Source organism: Diabrotica undecimpunctata, chromosome 2 (assembly GCF_040954645.1).
Source record: "Diabrotica undecimpunctata isolate CICGRU chromosome 2, icDiaUnde3, whole genome shotgun sequence".
Classification (NCBI taxonomy): Eukaryota; Metazoa; Arthropoda; class Insecta; order Coleoptera; family Chrysomelidae; genus Diabrotica; species Diabrotica undecimpunctata.
Window position 1 is genome coordinate 74,809,843 of NC_092804.1, and position 17,402 is coordinate 74,827,244.

The following is a 17,402-nucleotide window of genomic DNA, read 5'->3' on the forward strand; positions in this document are numbered from 1 at the left end:
AAAATGCCAGATTAAAAATTAAGTATACCCTCGAATTATGATGATGCTAACTAAAATATGTTTTGAGAAATTACTCCGGTATCAGCAAAAATTAGAACGTAAAACACTTATTATTCTATCTTTCTATATGACGCATGGCATGGCTGTGCAGATCTGAGATTGTTAGTCTGAGCTTTCAGACTCCGCAAAAGACAGACTCCTGGGGAAAGTCTTACCCCAGAAACAGTATAAAAGACAATAGGACAGAATATGAATAAGATATAACCAAATAAACACCCGCAGACCAACTAAGAATATTACATAGAGGCTGTGCACACACACTCACACATATACACACAAACACACATGCGTAAACAGAAAATACATCATCATCATCATCATTGGTGCTACAGCCCTATAAAAGAGCCTCGACCTTCCCAAGTCTATTACGCCAGTCAGTTCTATCCATTGCCAACTGTTGCCAGTTTGCTGCGCCTATTTGTCTACCATCCTCATCTACACTCTACACCATCCCTCCATCTGAGTTTTGGTCTACCCCTTTTTCTACTTCCCACAGGTTGTGACATAAGGATTCTTCTAGGAGGGTTGTTCTGCTGTGATCTTGCCAGATGTCCTGCCCATCTTAGTCTTCCTATTTTTATAAAGGATACTACGTCTTTACCACCAAATATATGTTTATATCTGTGATATATCTCGTAGTTGTACCTCCTTCTCCAAACATCATTTTCACAGATGCCACCAAATATTCTTCTCAGGATCCTTCGTTCAAATATAAGCAGGAGATTTTCATCTGCCTTGGAAATGGTCCATGTCTCCGACCCATATGTCAACACTGGTTGTATAAGGGTTTTGTATATGGTTATTTTTGTTTTTTGGCTTAAGTTTCTGCTTCTCATATGTCTACTCAGTCCAAAATAGCATTTGTTTGCTAGGATTATTCTTCGCTTGATTTCTTCCGTCATGACGTTCTCCTTGGTGATCAAGGAGCCTAAGTATGTGAATTTGTCCACCACTTCAAAGGTAGAATTATCAAACAGAAAATACACTATGCTCAATACTACTGCGTTCCCCAATTCCGCGGCGCAACCCCATCGTACACAGAAAATGCATAGAGCCTAAAGGAGACGAAAAAGTATTCCCAAAGTAATGTCTTAGAGACTAAAAAAGATGGCGCAGAAGGGGAGTCAAAAATGGGTGACTTACAAATAAAAATATAAAGAAAACGAGCAGAGAGTCCTACAGGTGAACTTTCAGTATAAGCAGCTTCAGCAAAACATACTTTTTTTATGAGAAGGTTCTATAACGCATTGATTGACGCTATGAAGAGTTCTGGGAGCACCAGGATCAAATAAAAGATCTATGGGATGTTGCCCGAGAACAGTCTGACTCATCAGACTTATTGTCAGATGATCACTGTATGTCTTTGCACGATGTTTCTTTGGTATTGTAATAAATGTCGACTTAAGCCAATCAGTTGATAATATCCCAGTGTCATAAATTCTGTTAAAGATACCACACAGTGCTTTAACTTGGGTGAGTTAGCACCTACTTCATTGGAGCCAAGTGCTTTTCCATTTTTTGCCGTTTGTATTGCCCTTTTAACCTCACTTTCTGTTATAGATGTACCAATCTGTGATTAGTATTCTATTCTTTCATCTTCAAATAATTCAGAAATGTAGTTTTTCATTCTTTTTCTCCAGCGGGGAAGTTGGTTAGCTACTCTATATAAACTCTCTGCGGATCTCGATCTGAAGATTCCAAGGCAAATTCTTAGTGCAGTGTTGTGTAGATAATTGAGAAGTTTTAAATTTGAGTGGTTAGCTGACAGATAAATAAAACTACAGTAATCGTTTTAGGTCTTTTAAATGACATTTCCAAGTAAGTTTATTGTCAAATATCAAGCTTAAAATCTATACATTCCTTAGGACAGGTAGACAGGTACCATTTATAATAATTATTTTAGAATTTATAGTACTTCCAAACAGCAACTGAGCAAGTTCAATTCTGTATATGTAAGTGCTGAAATTCTGTTGACATTTTCTGGCATAAAAACATTCTTCGCATAAATAATAAAGTGATTCGTGTGGTATTCGCCTTAAAGTGAGTAGTATATAGTTAATTCGCAAAATATTTAATACAAAAGAGATAACCAACAAAGATACTTTTTGGTTTATATTATTCTGTGATAAGAACAATTTAGACTGTCAAAACACTCGCCTGCTTACTTGGTTCGCATAGGCAACCAGTTATACGCTATGCCGTATAAACATTTGTCTTTCTTGTGGTTGGTAAGACGAATACTACCGTAGTTCTCACACTTACGTCAAATGCATTGGAAATACAATTGGGCCCAAAAATATGAGCTTTGCTTCCAGAATTTCAAACAATACGTTGTGAATTTACTTAAATAGCATCGAATATGTGAATCTATACCTACAAATGATACTGTTGTTCACTGTTGAAGATTGTTTCACCAATTTAGTACCTAAGACCAGGAATTCCAGGGGACGAATATAATCATATTTTTTTCTTCCGAAGGTAAGGCAACTATGAGATCCAAACTTCATTGGTCATTCCATTTGAAAGTATCTCACACCCTGAATATTTTGTCCGCCGATAAGATGCTCTGCTTTTGTAAATACAAATTGACAGTTCTTACAGTGGGTCCATCAATAACCGATACACCATCCTCACTTGTACTTGGAATGAAGAGAGCTTTCTCGAATTCAGTAGATTTCAGTGTAGTCAACGTCCCATATCCACAAGAGGAAACTTCATCTGCAATTCCTTCTCCAGACCAAGATACATACAAAACAAATGAAACAAGCTAAAAAGATGTTAAAAAAGATTATACGGATAGTTTAAAAATCTCTGATGCCTCAAAACAATGATTAAAAGTTTGTTTTTAAACGTTATCAGATTCTTTTTCCACATCTGTAGATACTTTTATACCTTTCTTGAAAACAGCTGTGGTAATAGTAAAATATAACACTTAGAAAAATATAGTTACGCAAGGATCCAAAAGATCTTCGAAATTTATCATCAAAGTTAAATAAAGCTGGATCCGGCTATTCACTTTAGCGATCTGCGATGATAATTAGCATCCAATGGTCTTCATTTATGTTCTTGTCAACATAATTTTGTTATGTATTCTTCAGTGAAAAAGACGGAATTCCCAACGTTGGAAATTGCAAAACCAAATTCAAATTGTTAGATTTTCTGACGCTTCCACTCTTAGAATAATCTTAACGAATAAAATTGATAGGCTGCTTATTGCTACTTACACACAATAGGTACAGCCTCAGGTTGCACTTGTAACTTCACTTTTCAGTTTAACAGCGACAGTGAACGATTTAAAAAAATAATATTTATAGATAAATGTGAAATGTCAAATTATGAAAATAATGACCGAAATGAGGTCTACAGAAAAGCTGGAGACAAATATCCTGCTTATTCTCGGTCAGTTAGAGTGAATTACAGAGTTACTTACAGTGTCTGCTGGAAAGAGTATAACGGCTTGCGAGCTGTACAACCAAAAACATTTAAATATTTATTTTATAATTTTGGTTTATTCTTAACGAGATATTTGTCGAGATGTCACAAAAAAAAAATTCCAGAAAAATATTAAAGTATTCACACGATTCTATATTTACAGTACCAAACAATAAACAAATTTGCGCCAACATTAATTTTTGTAAAATTATCAGATATACTTACGTAAATTCTTGTTTCTGGGTAAACTCCGGTTCTTTTAACTTCAATTGATACTTTAGCATAGATTCTCTATTGATTGAAGTTTGACCTTGAGCAATTTTTTGCCTAGTAACAGGAATATCATCCTAAAATATTATTTTCGTAATTAGATTTTTATAAACTTTATATAGGGTGATTGATTGGAAAATTGGCCTACACTAAGAGGTAGAAGGGGGGAACCGAAACGGTTATATATCACATATATGTAATGGATCTCTTATTGCTTATAAATAACCAATATATAGAGTCTAAATGTCTCCTTTGCACTCTAGCAACGAGAATATCATCGTAAAATATTATTTTATTAATTAGATTTTATGGAGAATTAGAATTTTTATGGAGATAGCGAGATGGTTCTAAATCACATATATTTATTTAATGAGACTCATGATTCCGTATAAGATGATTTACACAGATGTCGTTTTGTACATATTTGATTATTCATTACTTACGAACCATACTGTTCGGATACATCTATTCGAACATACAACACTAATAAAAAATATTTTTATCTGGTAATAAAATTTTAATTCCACTTTGAAAATAATTTGCCAACGTTGAGAAACATGTAAATATATAAATGACAACAGAGACATCCAACCCAGCCTATGGGCTGGCGCTCCATAGCCCTCTGAGTCACACGAATCTTATTCACTACCTTTTTTGTGAGTCTCAATGTTTCCGCTCCATAAGTGAGTATAGGTAACACACATTGGTCAAAGATTTTCCTTTTGAGGCATATGGGTAGATCCAATTTAAATACATTTATCCTGTGCGACGTGGGAGCTCACATGTCTGGTTATCTCTGCGCCAGATTAGTCATTATTTGGGTCTTGTTCATATTAATCTTTAGGCCAACCTCCAAGGAAGGATATTGCATCATCCATACGATCCGCTTTAAGGACGATGTGCCTTCTTACAAGTATGTTCATTTTATAAAGGGCAGCATATTATGCACTACAAGGCATGAATCCCTGTCTTTTCTCTCTAATGGCCTGTCTACGTCCACACTATAACATAACATGTTTTTTTTTTAATGAGAAGTCATCAGCTAAATACCTGTAGGAGATAAACGTAGGTATTTCAGCAAGATTCACACTTTAGAAGAGTCATATCTTTACGTAGCACCATCTTATTTAGATGACAGACAATAGACACCACTGTGCTGAATTATTTGCAAATAAATGTATTCCAGAAAAAAATTCTGTAATTCATTTTATAAAGAAGGACATATTCACTAGAACGGTACAACAGTGAAATAAATTCATATATGAAACTCAAGAAAACACAAACTCATCTACATATCTATAATAAACATTTACGCTTCGATAGAATATGCAAGTGACGAAGACAAGTTAGTTTTTTATGAGCATCTCGAAGAAACCTATAAAAATATATCCACGAATGACATAGTGATGATACTACGAGAATTCAACGCTAAGGTTGGAAAAACATTCCAGATAAGCAGCAGGATAAAAGGAAACGAAACAATACATGAAAAAACGACAATGACGGAACAATAATATGCAACCTAGCTCTGGCGACAAATTCTTATATTGTCAACACAAAATTTAGTAGCAGTGGGCAATAGAACCAAAGAAATAAACGAACAAGTAAGCGCGGGTAATAAAACGTACTGGAGATAACAAAAAATATTAAGCGGTATATCGAAATCAACTTATAACTTATTTTCATATTTATACCGTAAAAATTGTAATTCTTAAAAAAGCGTTAACTCATTACTCCAGTATTTAAATCTTTTTCGATTATATAAAGTTAAAAATAACTACCTGGTCTATATCAGAACTGCGACTTGGTTGATTCATTGTACCTATGTATTTATCCAACCAAACAAAATTTGGCTTACTATAAATGGAAACTAAAAAAAACCAAAAGATTATTTTAAACATAAAAAGTTATTATCGCTAGTACCTATATATTTTCTACAAAATCTAATATTTTAAATAATAATATTAAAACAATACATAACTTTTAAATATTAGAAATATACTTGATAAATTTACAACTTGGGCAAAATTAACATTTACTTCCTTTTTTTCTTCTACTATCTTTAAAAATGGTTTCTAATGGTTTATTCAATTTTTGGCCAAGCAATAAAAGTGTAAAATTATTGAAAAATTAAGAAAATTACTGGACGTGATTTGACTGTTTGGAAAGTCTTAAGTTAATAAAAGAGGCACCTTCTGTCGTAAGTCATGAAAAATTGGATGCATTGTTAAAAAACAAAAAAAAAATAGTTCGCAAAATCGTTACGTTTTGCACGTTTCAATATTGTTGATAAACTATGTACCGTATGGAAAAATGCTCTACAGAATAAAAAAAGTATATGCTATAATTTGTAAAACCAAACTTTGTGAGTTAAATTTGACCTATAAACAAAAAAGTTTCATTTCGTTCAAAACTTATTTCGTTCATTTATGCTTTAAATAAAATACGCTGCTCATGACGTATATGCATTTTTTTTATATCAAATTAAAGCTAATTATTTTCTAATATGATAATAGTTGCCTTAGAAAAAATGGTCGCAAATTAGCATGCATGCTGTCTACCTCATTTTGGGTGTAACCTTACTCTAAAAATCTATGAGTAATACTAACTTGGAAATATATATAGCTAAGAGAACATTGAAAATATGGCGTGGTTTCTGTTTTGCCCACCACAGTTATCCGAATAGAAAATAATTAATTCCCTTCTTTTTTGGATCATCATAAACTTCCACAAACAACTAGCAATTTCGTTTGAACCTCGTTTAACAATTTGTTCATGCCATACATAACAGAAATCGTAATTGTTGCCTATATCAAATATGGTGAAGTTGTATGTGGCATACTTACTATTATAATAAAAAGCGCTTACGTTCAATCGGGGAGGCGCTAAAACTTTTTGGAGATAGAAACATGCAACGCAGACGGTCGTATCATTCATGGCGTGTTCTTTGTCACTGTTTTTCATATTTCTAGCCACTATTTTATTGGGTAAGTGACATTCATAGTTCTCCCGTAGTTGACCTTCCCAGTTTTATCAGCTAGGTTAAATACGGTGCAAACATCAATTAATCTTTCTTTGGCCTAAAGAAACTGATATTAATTTCAGTGTTAAAAATGTCTATACTGGCAATGCGTAGCAAGTTGTCAAATACTGTTTTTATCACCATAAAATTCCGTATATATTTATACATTTTTTTAATACTTAAACCCTCCTCAAGATACATCCTCTTAGACTTCTTCCGAATATGTGAGGACACCAAAGGAAATAATAATGTATTTTCTCACACTTTCTACAATATCTGGAGTAAGTCTATGCGGTCGTACTTTTCCACGCCGATCTGATTGTAAAACTCCAGTTTCCGTTCTTTTAGCCAATGCTCTATTTAACAAAGTTTGTGAAATACAAAGTTTTTAAAAACATATTTTTACAAATTTGGTGTTGTTCACCGTCGAGCTGAAAATGATATTGTCGAGAAAAATTCCTACGAGAGTGTACACCAGCAGAAATAATACTTTATTTATTCTGTATCTGCGTCACATTCTGTAAATAAAGTCCCATTGCATTGTATGATCTTGCAAGTTCCAAAAGTCTTTAAAACTCCTCTGTCGCATTTCATTTATTTTGGTGGTACACTTAAGTCTACATATTTTGTTGACAAGGTTCGCTCATTTTTCTTTCCTTAACCAGTTTTCCTTGTCGATTTGTATGTTCCAACCTACGATCTAGATCAGTTTTACCTCAACCCATTCTTCTTCTTTTCTTTCTCGCTGTCCTTGAATTTTTACTCTAGTATTACTTTTCCGGTTCTTCTTACTTTATTTCCTCCGTATTATAGACGCTTCGATATTAGTAACTATAACTTCTCTGGTCGTATTTAGGTCCAGGTTATCACAAACTGTTTCTAAAAAGATATAAATAATCCATGGTTGTATACAAATATTTTAACCTCTTGAACAATGCGCCTGTTGAGAATCTGTTTCTAGCTTGTTAGCTATCCTTACTAAATTTACTATGAATTGACCTCTTGAGTACATCCTGGATACTTATTTATATTTATACAAATGCACCGTCTGCAAGCTGCAACTTTTATCATTTCCTTAAGATATGTTCGTTCTTTTTAAAAGTTTTTGAAAAATTGTAATTGTTATACGAATTTTATAAAAAAAGGAAGTTCCAAATGGCCACTCTCGAAGCTAGGTACGAACTAAAATATGCACTTTCTTCGTAAGGCCTTTAAGTATCTTATAGATAGTTTAAAAAAAACTACGATTTTGGAAACTTACTTAATAATCACTTTTATTTAATACGTAATATTTTTTGGCTTCACAATTAAAATAATTAGCCTCTAGCTTTGAGTTGCCACCTTTCCTGTTTTTGAACCATGTGTCATCTGACATCCATTATTTCCTTTTGTTTTTCGTATCATCTGAAGTGTCTCTAGCAACGTTATGCAATATGGATATTTATATTCATTCAGCCAATCGCGTCAATTGCTGGACATAGGCTTTCCCCAGTCTCTTCCAATGATGTCTAAAAGGGGCTGCTTGTAGCAGTTTCCCCCTATTGTTTTCATGTCGGTCCATCTAGTCGGTGGTCACCCTCGGCTTCTTTTATTGTTTCTGGACCTCTATTCCATGATTCATCTTGTCCGCCGTCCATCTTACGTTCTCGCTGAATGCCTTGCCCAGTTCCATTTTAGCGTCGTGATTATTTCGATGACCTCTTGAACGCCTAATCTTTGCCTGCTTTGTTGGACTATTATGTGGTCTCGAAGGTTCGCGCCCAACATTGCAAGTTCCATGGTTCGTTGTGTAAGTATGAGTTTATTTCGGGATCTTTGCCTCAGTGTTAAAATATATATGCTCCATAAGTTTGTACGGGCAAAACACATTGGTTATAAATCTTTTAACTTAAGACACATAGGAATTGAAGTTTTTAGAATATGGCTTAGGTTGTCAAATGCTGCCCATGTCAAGCCTATTCGTTTTTGAAATTCATGTGTTTGATATAATAATAATTATTTACTATAATTTTTTTTCTTGTAAGTTGTCTACGATTAATACAATGTCGCAAACAATCCGCAAACCTAATATTATTTAATCTTTCTCCATTTATATTGATTCCCATATCTTGCCATTGAGTGTTCTTAAATATCGACTGTAGAGTTGACGTGAACAATTTTGGTGAACTACTGTCTCCTTGTCTTACTCATCGACCTAAGCTGAATTTTTCTGTTTTCCTGTAGTCCTATATTTGATGTAGCATGCTTATAAGTGTTTCTGATTAGCGACGTATACCTGTAATCTATTCGGCTTTGTTTTAGTGCTTCCAGTACGGTTTCCAACTGTACAGAATCAAACGCCATCTCGTAATCGATAAATGCAAGGATCAGTGGTATGTTGTACTCAATGCATTTTTTAATTAATATGTTAATTTTATGCAAGAGGACCGTTCGTCTTCGACCTGTATTATTAAATACAAGGCAAGATAGATGGAAGAAGAGGGTCAGGTCGAAGACGAACGTCATAGCTTAAAAACCTGAGAGAATGGTTCAACAGATCCTCTGCATCCCCTTTCCGCGCTGCTGTAACAAAATTAGTATAGCCAATTTGATAGCCAACGCACAATAGACGAGAGCACAAGCAGAAGATATTATGCAAATGGACATTCGTGTCATATTCTGCTCTGAAGCCTGTCTGTTCTTTGGGCTGATAGAAATTAAGTTTAGGTGTTAGTCTCTTCATTAAGATTTTCGGTGCTACGGTTTGTGCAGACGAATGTATCATCGTTTTTCAAATCTCACTTAAGTCATTGATTTCTTGTCCTTTGTATTTTCGTAGTTTTATGCATACATAAGCTGATGATCGTTATTGCATACCTGGGTAGGTCTTAACGTAGTTAAACGTGGTTCTCTAACGACATTTTACCAGAACAAAATCTATTCGGTTCTTGCATTTATCATCTGGGGATATCCAAGTATATCGGCGTCTCGGATAATGTTAGAAGCCTGTATTAGTGATAAGATTGTTTTCAATGCAGAAGTGTAGATAACGTTCGAATCTTGAATTTCTTTCTATACAGGCTGACAGCCTCTCGTAGATCATTATCTTCTCTACGTATGCCAAAGATTGCATTGAAATCTATTAGAACTATTGTGATTTCTCTATTTGGCAGATTTTTAAGCGTCTCTTCTAGTTTACTAAAAACCTCTCAAATTTCTTCGCCGTGTGCTTCCCTGGTAAAAGTGGTATATTACTATTACAAAACCTACTACATATATTGATCAAACGCAAATTTTGCATATTATTTAAAGGTAAATAAAAACTCAAAATTTGAAAAATCGTATGGTTTTAAACAATATTTTAAAAAAGTTATTATTCATTATAGAAAATACTAATTTTTCGCTTGCAACAAAATTGTTTATGGAGCAGTTTAACACACAAAGTCTCGTTTGAAAGTCTAGACTCTATTTGTAAAACATTTTTCGATACGATACACTTTTCTCACAATATCGCAACTAACAAAAAGTAACAAATTATCATCCTAATAAAAAAAAACAACAATTGCGCAACCAATTTTTCATGACTTACGGGATAAAACGTTTCTCGTATTCATTTTTATACAAATGAATTGTCCAAAACAATAAAGAGAAGTTCCTCTATTGTTCCTGATTACAAAAAACTACCTTTAAAATTCTTAGTCTAACATGATTGCTTTTACGAAAACTGAAACCATCGTTTCATATAACCCCAAATTAAATAAGGTAGTCTTGGCGTTGTGTGCATTTCACAGTGATGATAGCATAGATGATACTATATACGGTATAAATAGAATAATGATACATACTATAATCTTGCTAGAGAAGTTGATACGGTAGATGGAATAAAAGCTCTATATTTTGTAGTCAGAATATTTTGAAGGTGACATTATTGTTCACATTGCTCAATGATGGTTGAATAAATATACATATGCTTTATAAAATGAATACGAAAATTTCATTGAATACATAAAGAACTTAACTGAGTTTATTAAAAACATTTAGTAATGTGATTTTGAATATCTCCACTCCCAGTTCAAAATAATCGCTGATGTTACTATGAACAACAAGACCGTAAAGAACAGTCACATGAAGGAGTCTGCGCTTTCTATGCAGAGAGGAAAAGTAAAAAAAAGGACGGAAAATGCAAAATATCAGTAAGCATCTGCCATACCGAATTTACGTGTGTTTGTAGGAAGATGATAATTAAGAGGAAGAATACCTTAAAACCACTTCAAATATATTTCATGCAGTTTTCCTTGGTACACTTGATTATCAATTAAAAGCTTTTTCTTCTTTTATTAACCATCGACATAACAACACTAATACTTACATTCTTGCGAACGAATTACTTCTGAAGCAAAATTAGAACTTTCCACTCCAATTTCAATTTTGAATGCCCTTCTAATTTTCTTATAAGTAATAATAAAAATAATATGGCTTTGACTACTTTCTATAGGTTCAGTATCTAAAACAAAAATTAAATATGTTTAATTAATTATGTTGTTAATACCATTATAGACACAATCACATTTAATATTATTACTTATAATATTATAACATTAAAATTTTTCTTAACAATTAAAATTAAAATCTTGCTGACAGAATTTTTAGCATTGATTCTTCTGTACTGTATACATAGTCTGCTATTTGATAATAAAAAAAGATATAAATAATTCATTGTTTTATACATATTAAAAATATTTTAACCTCTTGAACAATGCGCCTGTTGAGAATCTGTTTCTCGCTTGTTAGCTACCCTTACAAAATTTACTATGAATTGACCTCTCGAGTACATCCTGGATACTTATTTATATTTATACAAATGCACCCTCTATTCAAACGTATTATTTGATAGACATTTATACGCTGTACAACTTTTATACATCAACACTATTGTTCATGTAGGCGTACTTAACTTAACGTCAATATGTTCCTCCTCATTCAAGGAGGAACCCTACTGAATTTGTAGTCAAAATGTCTTCTTGAGATATAGTTTTTTGAAACGAAGCTTCTATACTGGCGTTGTATTACTTTTATTCTCTGCAGTAAAATGCTGGGACAAGCGTCACGGAACTAGCGCCACGAGAAGGCGTCGTCAAGAGTAGCGGCATAGAATAACGGTTCTTGACATCGATTCACTACTCTCGATCAATGCGTTTCTAGTCGTCATATATTTACTCTAAGCAGGTTTAAATTAAAAATTGCATGAAAAATAACTAACAAAATATAGACATTAAATGAGAAGTAAAAAATTCCAAGAATATCTGCCACTAAAAGATTCCATTCGATTCCATTGAATCATATGTTTAAATTATTCTAGTTTTAAAATTTTAATTTCATATAAATACAATTATTATTTTTAAACATATTTAATTTATATAATAATTAAATTTACTATCAAATGATATCTATTTATATTTTATTATTAATTAATAGTTGGTATGCATTTAACAGGTTTTTCACAAGTAAACAACGTATGCTTCTATGCTTTGTTATATGTTAACAGGAGCCGTTACTAGAAAACATAATAATTTATTGAATTTTTAAAATATAAAAAATAAATAAATAACAAAATTGCTTTTAATTTTAAATATATTATTTACATTTTAAAAATACAGAAAACATGGTATGAAGCTCCCGCTAGTGTACAGTACCGCCTACTCTTCCGACTTTGTTAATATAACTTGTTATTTTTAAACATCTTATTTAGTTTGTCTAATAATTAAATTTACTATCAAATATTTTTTTATTTTTTCATAAATTCATATAAATACACTTCCATATAAATACAATTAGTAAAACATTTTAAAAATTTTCATATTTATACAGTCACAGCGGAATAGTTTATTTGTGTACCTAACGTTGGGGTGGCCGTTAGGTAAGGTAATTCAGGGAGATATGGTGAATCGGGTGAAATGGTGAAATGCTCTATTTATTTTCCCGGCACACAGATGTCTCTGTAAATCTAAATGCCGACAGTTTATTATTATTTACGCAGCGAGCACGTTGTTAAAACCAGCCCCGTTTAAAAAACCGTAAGTAATTAGTGCAAAATCGTTTCCAATGCTCAATAATTTTGACGTGCAGAAGTACACGAAACATCCCGTTTAATCCTGATGATATCTCCTAATATGCCTTTTTAACATCAGATTCAGATCAACAAAAGAAAAACAACGAGCGACGTGAAAATAGACCTACTTCACCTCAACCAGATTATTTGCACTGGCAAAAAAAAAACAACAGCAGTGGCAACATAAAAATGTCAAACAACTCCTGGGAAACTCCGGGATCATATTTCGCCGATAACTATCCTAGATAAAGTTACATTTGTAAGGAAGAATTCTAGAGCTCTAGCTGAGATTTTAAATTTTCCAGAAAACATCGCTAATCTACGAAACAGGAAAAGAAAAATCAAAACAATTGAGTCAGTGAAGAGTGAACCATATGCTAAAAGGAAGGTCAAAGAAAAAACAGTAACCAAAGAGACTACCAAAGGAAATACCAAAACCAAGCAACCTAAGAAACGACAAGCGTGTACCACTGACACCGAATCCAACTCATCGCCTGGATATCCACTTGTAAGACGATGATGACGACGTGGACGATAAAGATTGTTGTTGTGTAGGGTAGGTAACTATACAAATACACTAAAAAGGACGTGGATTGGATCAAATGTATTAGCTGACAACGTTGGCAGCACCAAGACTGTGCAAAATATGAATCCATGTGTGATATATGTTGTAAAAAGCAGGAGAAGTAAGATCACAATTTCACCCCAAGTGCCTTCGCCACTTCACCCTTATGCATGGATGAAATGGTGAATTTAATAAAAATAAATATTGTTTTTTTTTTCAAACATTTGTAATCTCTTAAAGAAGCTATGACATTGTTGTTGTATTTTTATTTCGTTTAAATAAACAATTTCTTGTCTTCTACACGACTTAATTTTTTTGTTCACCATATCATCCTGATTTACAGTATATAAAATGTCAAAACTGACCATAATTTGTTATTATGATTTTTGAAATGATTCTTAATTTTTTTAAAATTTAAAAATACAGAAACATTGTATGAAGCTTTGCGCTAGTCTACAGTACCGCCTAGTGCACAACTTTTTTTTTTAATTCTAGAATATTTAAACTTGTAACACAGATTCCTCTTGGTATATTTTATTTAATTTCTCTTTAATTAGGACCTTTTTCTCATATTCTCATGTTTTTTATTAAAGTAAAACTCCTAGGGTATTGAAATTTAGCACGAAAATCACTCTTAGTGTAAGGATTGTCCCTATTAAATTTGGAGTCAATAGATCTTCTTGTCATATTCTGCTTGATAGCCATGAAATTTATAGTCAATATATCTTCTCATATTTTTACACTGTTTTATTAAAGGAGAGGTACCATAGTATTAAAACTTTGTACATAGGTGTAAGAAAAAATCTATTAAATTTGTGGTCAAAACATCTCATACTATTTTGCTTTTTTTGAAGTGAAAGTCCTAGGGTCCTGAACAAAAAGTCTTAGTCTTTGGTACAAAAGTGGCAAAAAAATACTACCTGTTTGTTAAAACTAAAAGCACAAAGTATTTTCAAAAGTAAGTATCACGAAAAATTCAATTTTACAACAAAATCATAGCATGCAATTGTTCCATGTCTATATTACTAAAATTCCTAATCAGAAATCAAAATTCAAGGCATTCAAATAAGATAAACTGAAATTCTCAACCGTTAATCTCAGAATTGTAAAAGTTAGTAACGATTAACTAATAGAGCTTGTGGATTTTCTAAGCGGATATGACCTTGTAAATATCTACGCGTCGGCTCGTCCGAAATTCTAAAAATTTGTACGGTCGAAGCGTAAATTTGTACTTTATGCATGTTTGAATCATAGTCGTTTAGAAAATCCACTACCTCTACATATATGTTTTGATTGCAAAAACAGCAATAGCAAGTTAGGAGTTGTTTTCTCTGGTCTTTATATAAATTTTTGTGTTTTGGTCATTTGAAATCTCTTGGTCCCCGCAACCATAAAATGGTTGTTCAAATCGAACCAAATGGTCCTTCTCAGGACTACTTGTCTAAAAAACTTGACCAAGCCTAATAAAAGTTTGCCAACTCACTATAGAAGGCGTTAGTAGAGCTAAATGCCCGCGCCTTTAAAGAATCTTATGCGAAAAGACGATTGACATCTTGTTATCCAGGAGACGCATACAGACAACAAAAATTTACTACCCTCAAAAGGGAAAATTCACAATTATGACCTACTAGGAGCTAAATGTGACACACTTATAGCATCATACATCTATGTGAAATAACACCGAGAAGGCGACCCGCGTAACCACATCCATGGCCAACAATATTTTCTACATTATAGTCAAGGTTGGACATATTACGATCAACATCTAGAAATTATTAAAAGGGATGGGAGTATAACAGACCCATACACAAACTTTTCATAGATTTTCGACAGGCATATGATAGCGTAGAAAGAAGCCAAGAATGGAATACCATGGCGGGGTTCTCAACATCAAAGAAACTCATTCGGATGACCAAATTCTGTATGGAGGGTGGAATATCTAAAGTACGTGTAAATAATAAACTATCTGACAGCTTTGAAATCAACAGTGAACTCAAACAGGGTGATGCGTTATCTCCACTACTTTTTAACCTTGTATTAGAGAAAGTCATGAGGTCGGCTGAAATAAAAACAGAATTGCTATCGGTTCAAGATCCCAAGCTATTACTCGCATATGCAGATGACATAGATCTCGTTGGAGACTCCATCCTATCCACGAAAGATATCTTCAACAAGGTGGAAGGAGCAACAAGTGAAGTAGGGCTGAAGATTAATGAAGAGAAAACGAAATATATGTGTATAAATAGAACGACACGAAGAGACACAATAGGACAAAATGTGACGGTCAACACCTTCAATTTCGAAAGAGTACAACGTTTTAAGTATCTGGGGGCCGTAATCACAGCTGACAACGATATTACTGAAGAAATAAAGGACAGAATCCAATCTGCGAACCGCTGTCTATTCGCACTGGATAAGCTCATAAAATCAAAAAATCTTACAAGAAGTTGAAAGATAAAAATCTATAAATCCACCTGTAATAACATACGGATGCGAAACGTGGACCATGACCAAAGTAAACGAAGAAAACTCAGACGCCTTGAAAGAAAAATACTTAGAAACATTTTCGGACCTCACCATGACATCACCACACACCAGTATAAGATCAGAACCAATATCGAATTAAAAGCAGTCTACAATGACGCCGATATTGTCCAAGAGATTAAATCACAGAGACTAAGATGGGCAGGCCACGTGCACAGACTGCATAACGAGAGACTTGTAAAACTGGTATGGGAGGAGATTCCCACAGGCAAAAGACCACTCGGACGTCCCAGAACGCGATGGAGAGATAACATCCAAGCAGATCTCCGGAAAATGAACATTCCATTTGACCCTAGGTTGATGGAAGACAAATTGAAAAAAAGTTGTACAGTCAGCCAAGACCCACCCAGGGTTGTAGCGCTACGTGATGATGATGATGATCTAGAAATTATTTACATATAGTTAAGTGGCCAAATCATATGTTATTCATCCTCTTCTCCACGTTAATTTGTACAATTACCACCACGAACAGTGAAAATATAGGAAAAACGACCAAAATGATGATTTGTATGTTTGGGCCGAGACTCGATAAATCGAATGTTCGGACCGATAAATTTTGCAGCATGAAAACGTGTTTTCAATCTCTAAACAATGTGCTCTAAAACTTGTGGCACCAACTGTCTGTGAAACCAATTACAAAATATAGTTTGATCCATTCAACCACTTGTACTTATGGTGCCTAATCGTCTAGGTTTCGAAAATTTGTCATAACGAATGACGTTTTTGCTTTTATTATTCGTTATTTAGTTTTATGTTAAATATCGTCTTTTTCGATATTCTCTTGTTTAGTTAGCCATTTAATTCGGAGATAAAACTGGAGAAGTTAAAGATGCTGAACAATTATAATTTACTCAACTAAGCGAGAGAGCGCGAGCTCGAAGAAAAGTGGAAGAACAATTTGGATGAATATTTAAGTTGTGCTCTGATTTTTTTTTTTCAGATTATTAGTATCATCTGATTTGTATTTGGAAATAAACTCCACTGTATCCTTTGTAACCATTATGTAAAGTCATCACCATAATTGGCTCTACAACCCATAGTGGGTCTTGATCTCCTCCAGGATCAGCTTCCATTCCTTTTTATCCTTGGCCTAGGTTTTCAAATTTTGTACTGTAACACTCTCTTCTTCATCTGGTCCTTACATCGTACTTTGGGTCTACATCTCCCTCTCACTACATCCGCTCTTTGGTTGTAAATATCTTTCGGCGGCTCCATCTCGTTTATTCACTCTTTATGGTCTAGCCACCGCAGCCTATTTTTTGATGGACGTAGTAATATCAGGTTCACTATAAAGGCGGTAAAGCTCAAAATTATATCGGATGCGTGATGCAAGTTTTCTTGCACGCCTATAAAAGGTAGAACGGGCTTGATAAGAATTCTGCAATCGATAGTTTCGTGCTTTTTGTGACTATACTTGTTGT

At 33.6% G+C, this 17,402-nt stretch overlaps 1 protein-coding gene across 3 annotated transcripts in view; it reads right to left on the reverse strand.

Annotated features, from left to right (window-relative positions):
• Nucleotides 1–17,402, reverse strand: part of Ocrl (Oculocerebrorenal syndrome of Lowe) — a 120,723-nt gene that overhangs the window by 85,145 nt on the left and 18,176 nt on the right. For all 3 annotated transcript variants that reach the window (XM_072523109.1, XM_072523107.1, XM_072523108.1), the window contains 3 exons: nt 11,133–11,267; nt 5,544–5,632; nt 3,718–3,839 (listed from right to left, as the gene is read on the reverse strand). In XM_072523109.1, the coding sequence (XP_072379210.1) occupies nt 3,718–3,839; nt 5,544–5,579 (158 nt within the window). In that variant the 5' untranslated portion in view covers nt 5,580–5,632; nt 11,133–11,267. The remainder of the gene's footprint in view (nt 1–3,717; nt 3,840–5,543; nt 5,633–11,132; nt 11,268–17,402) is intronic.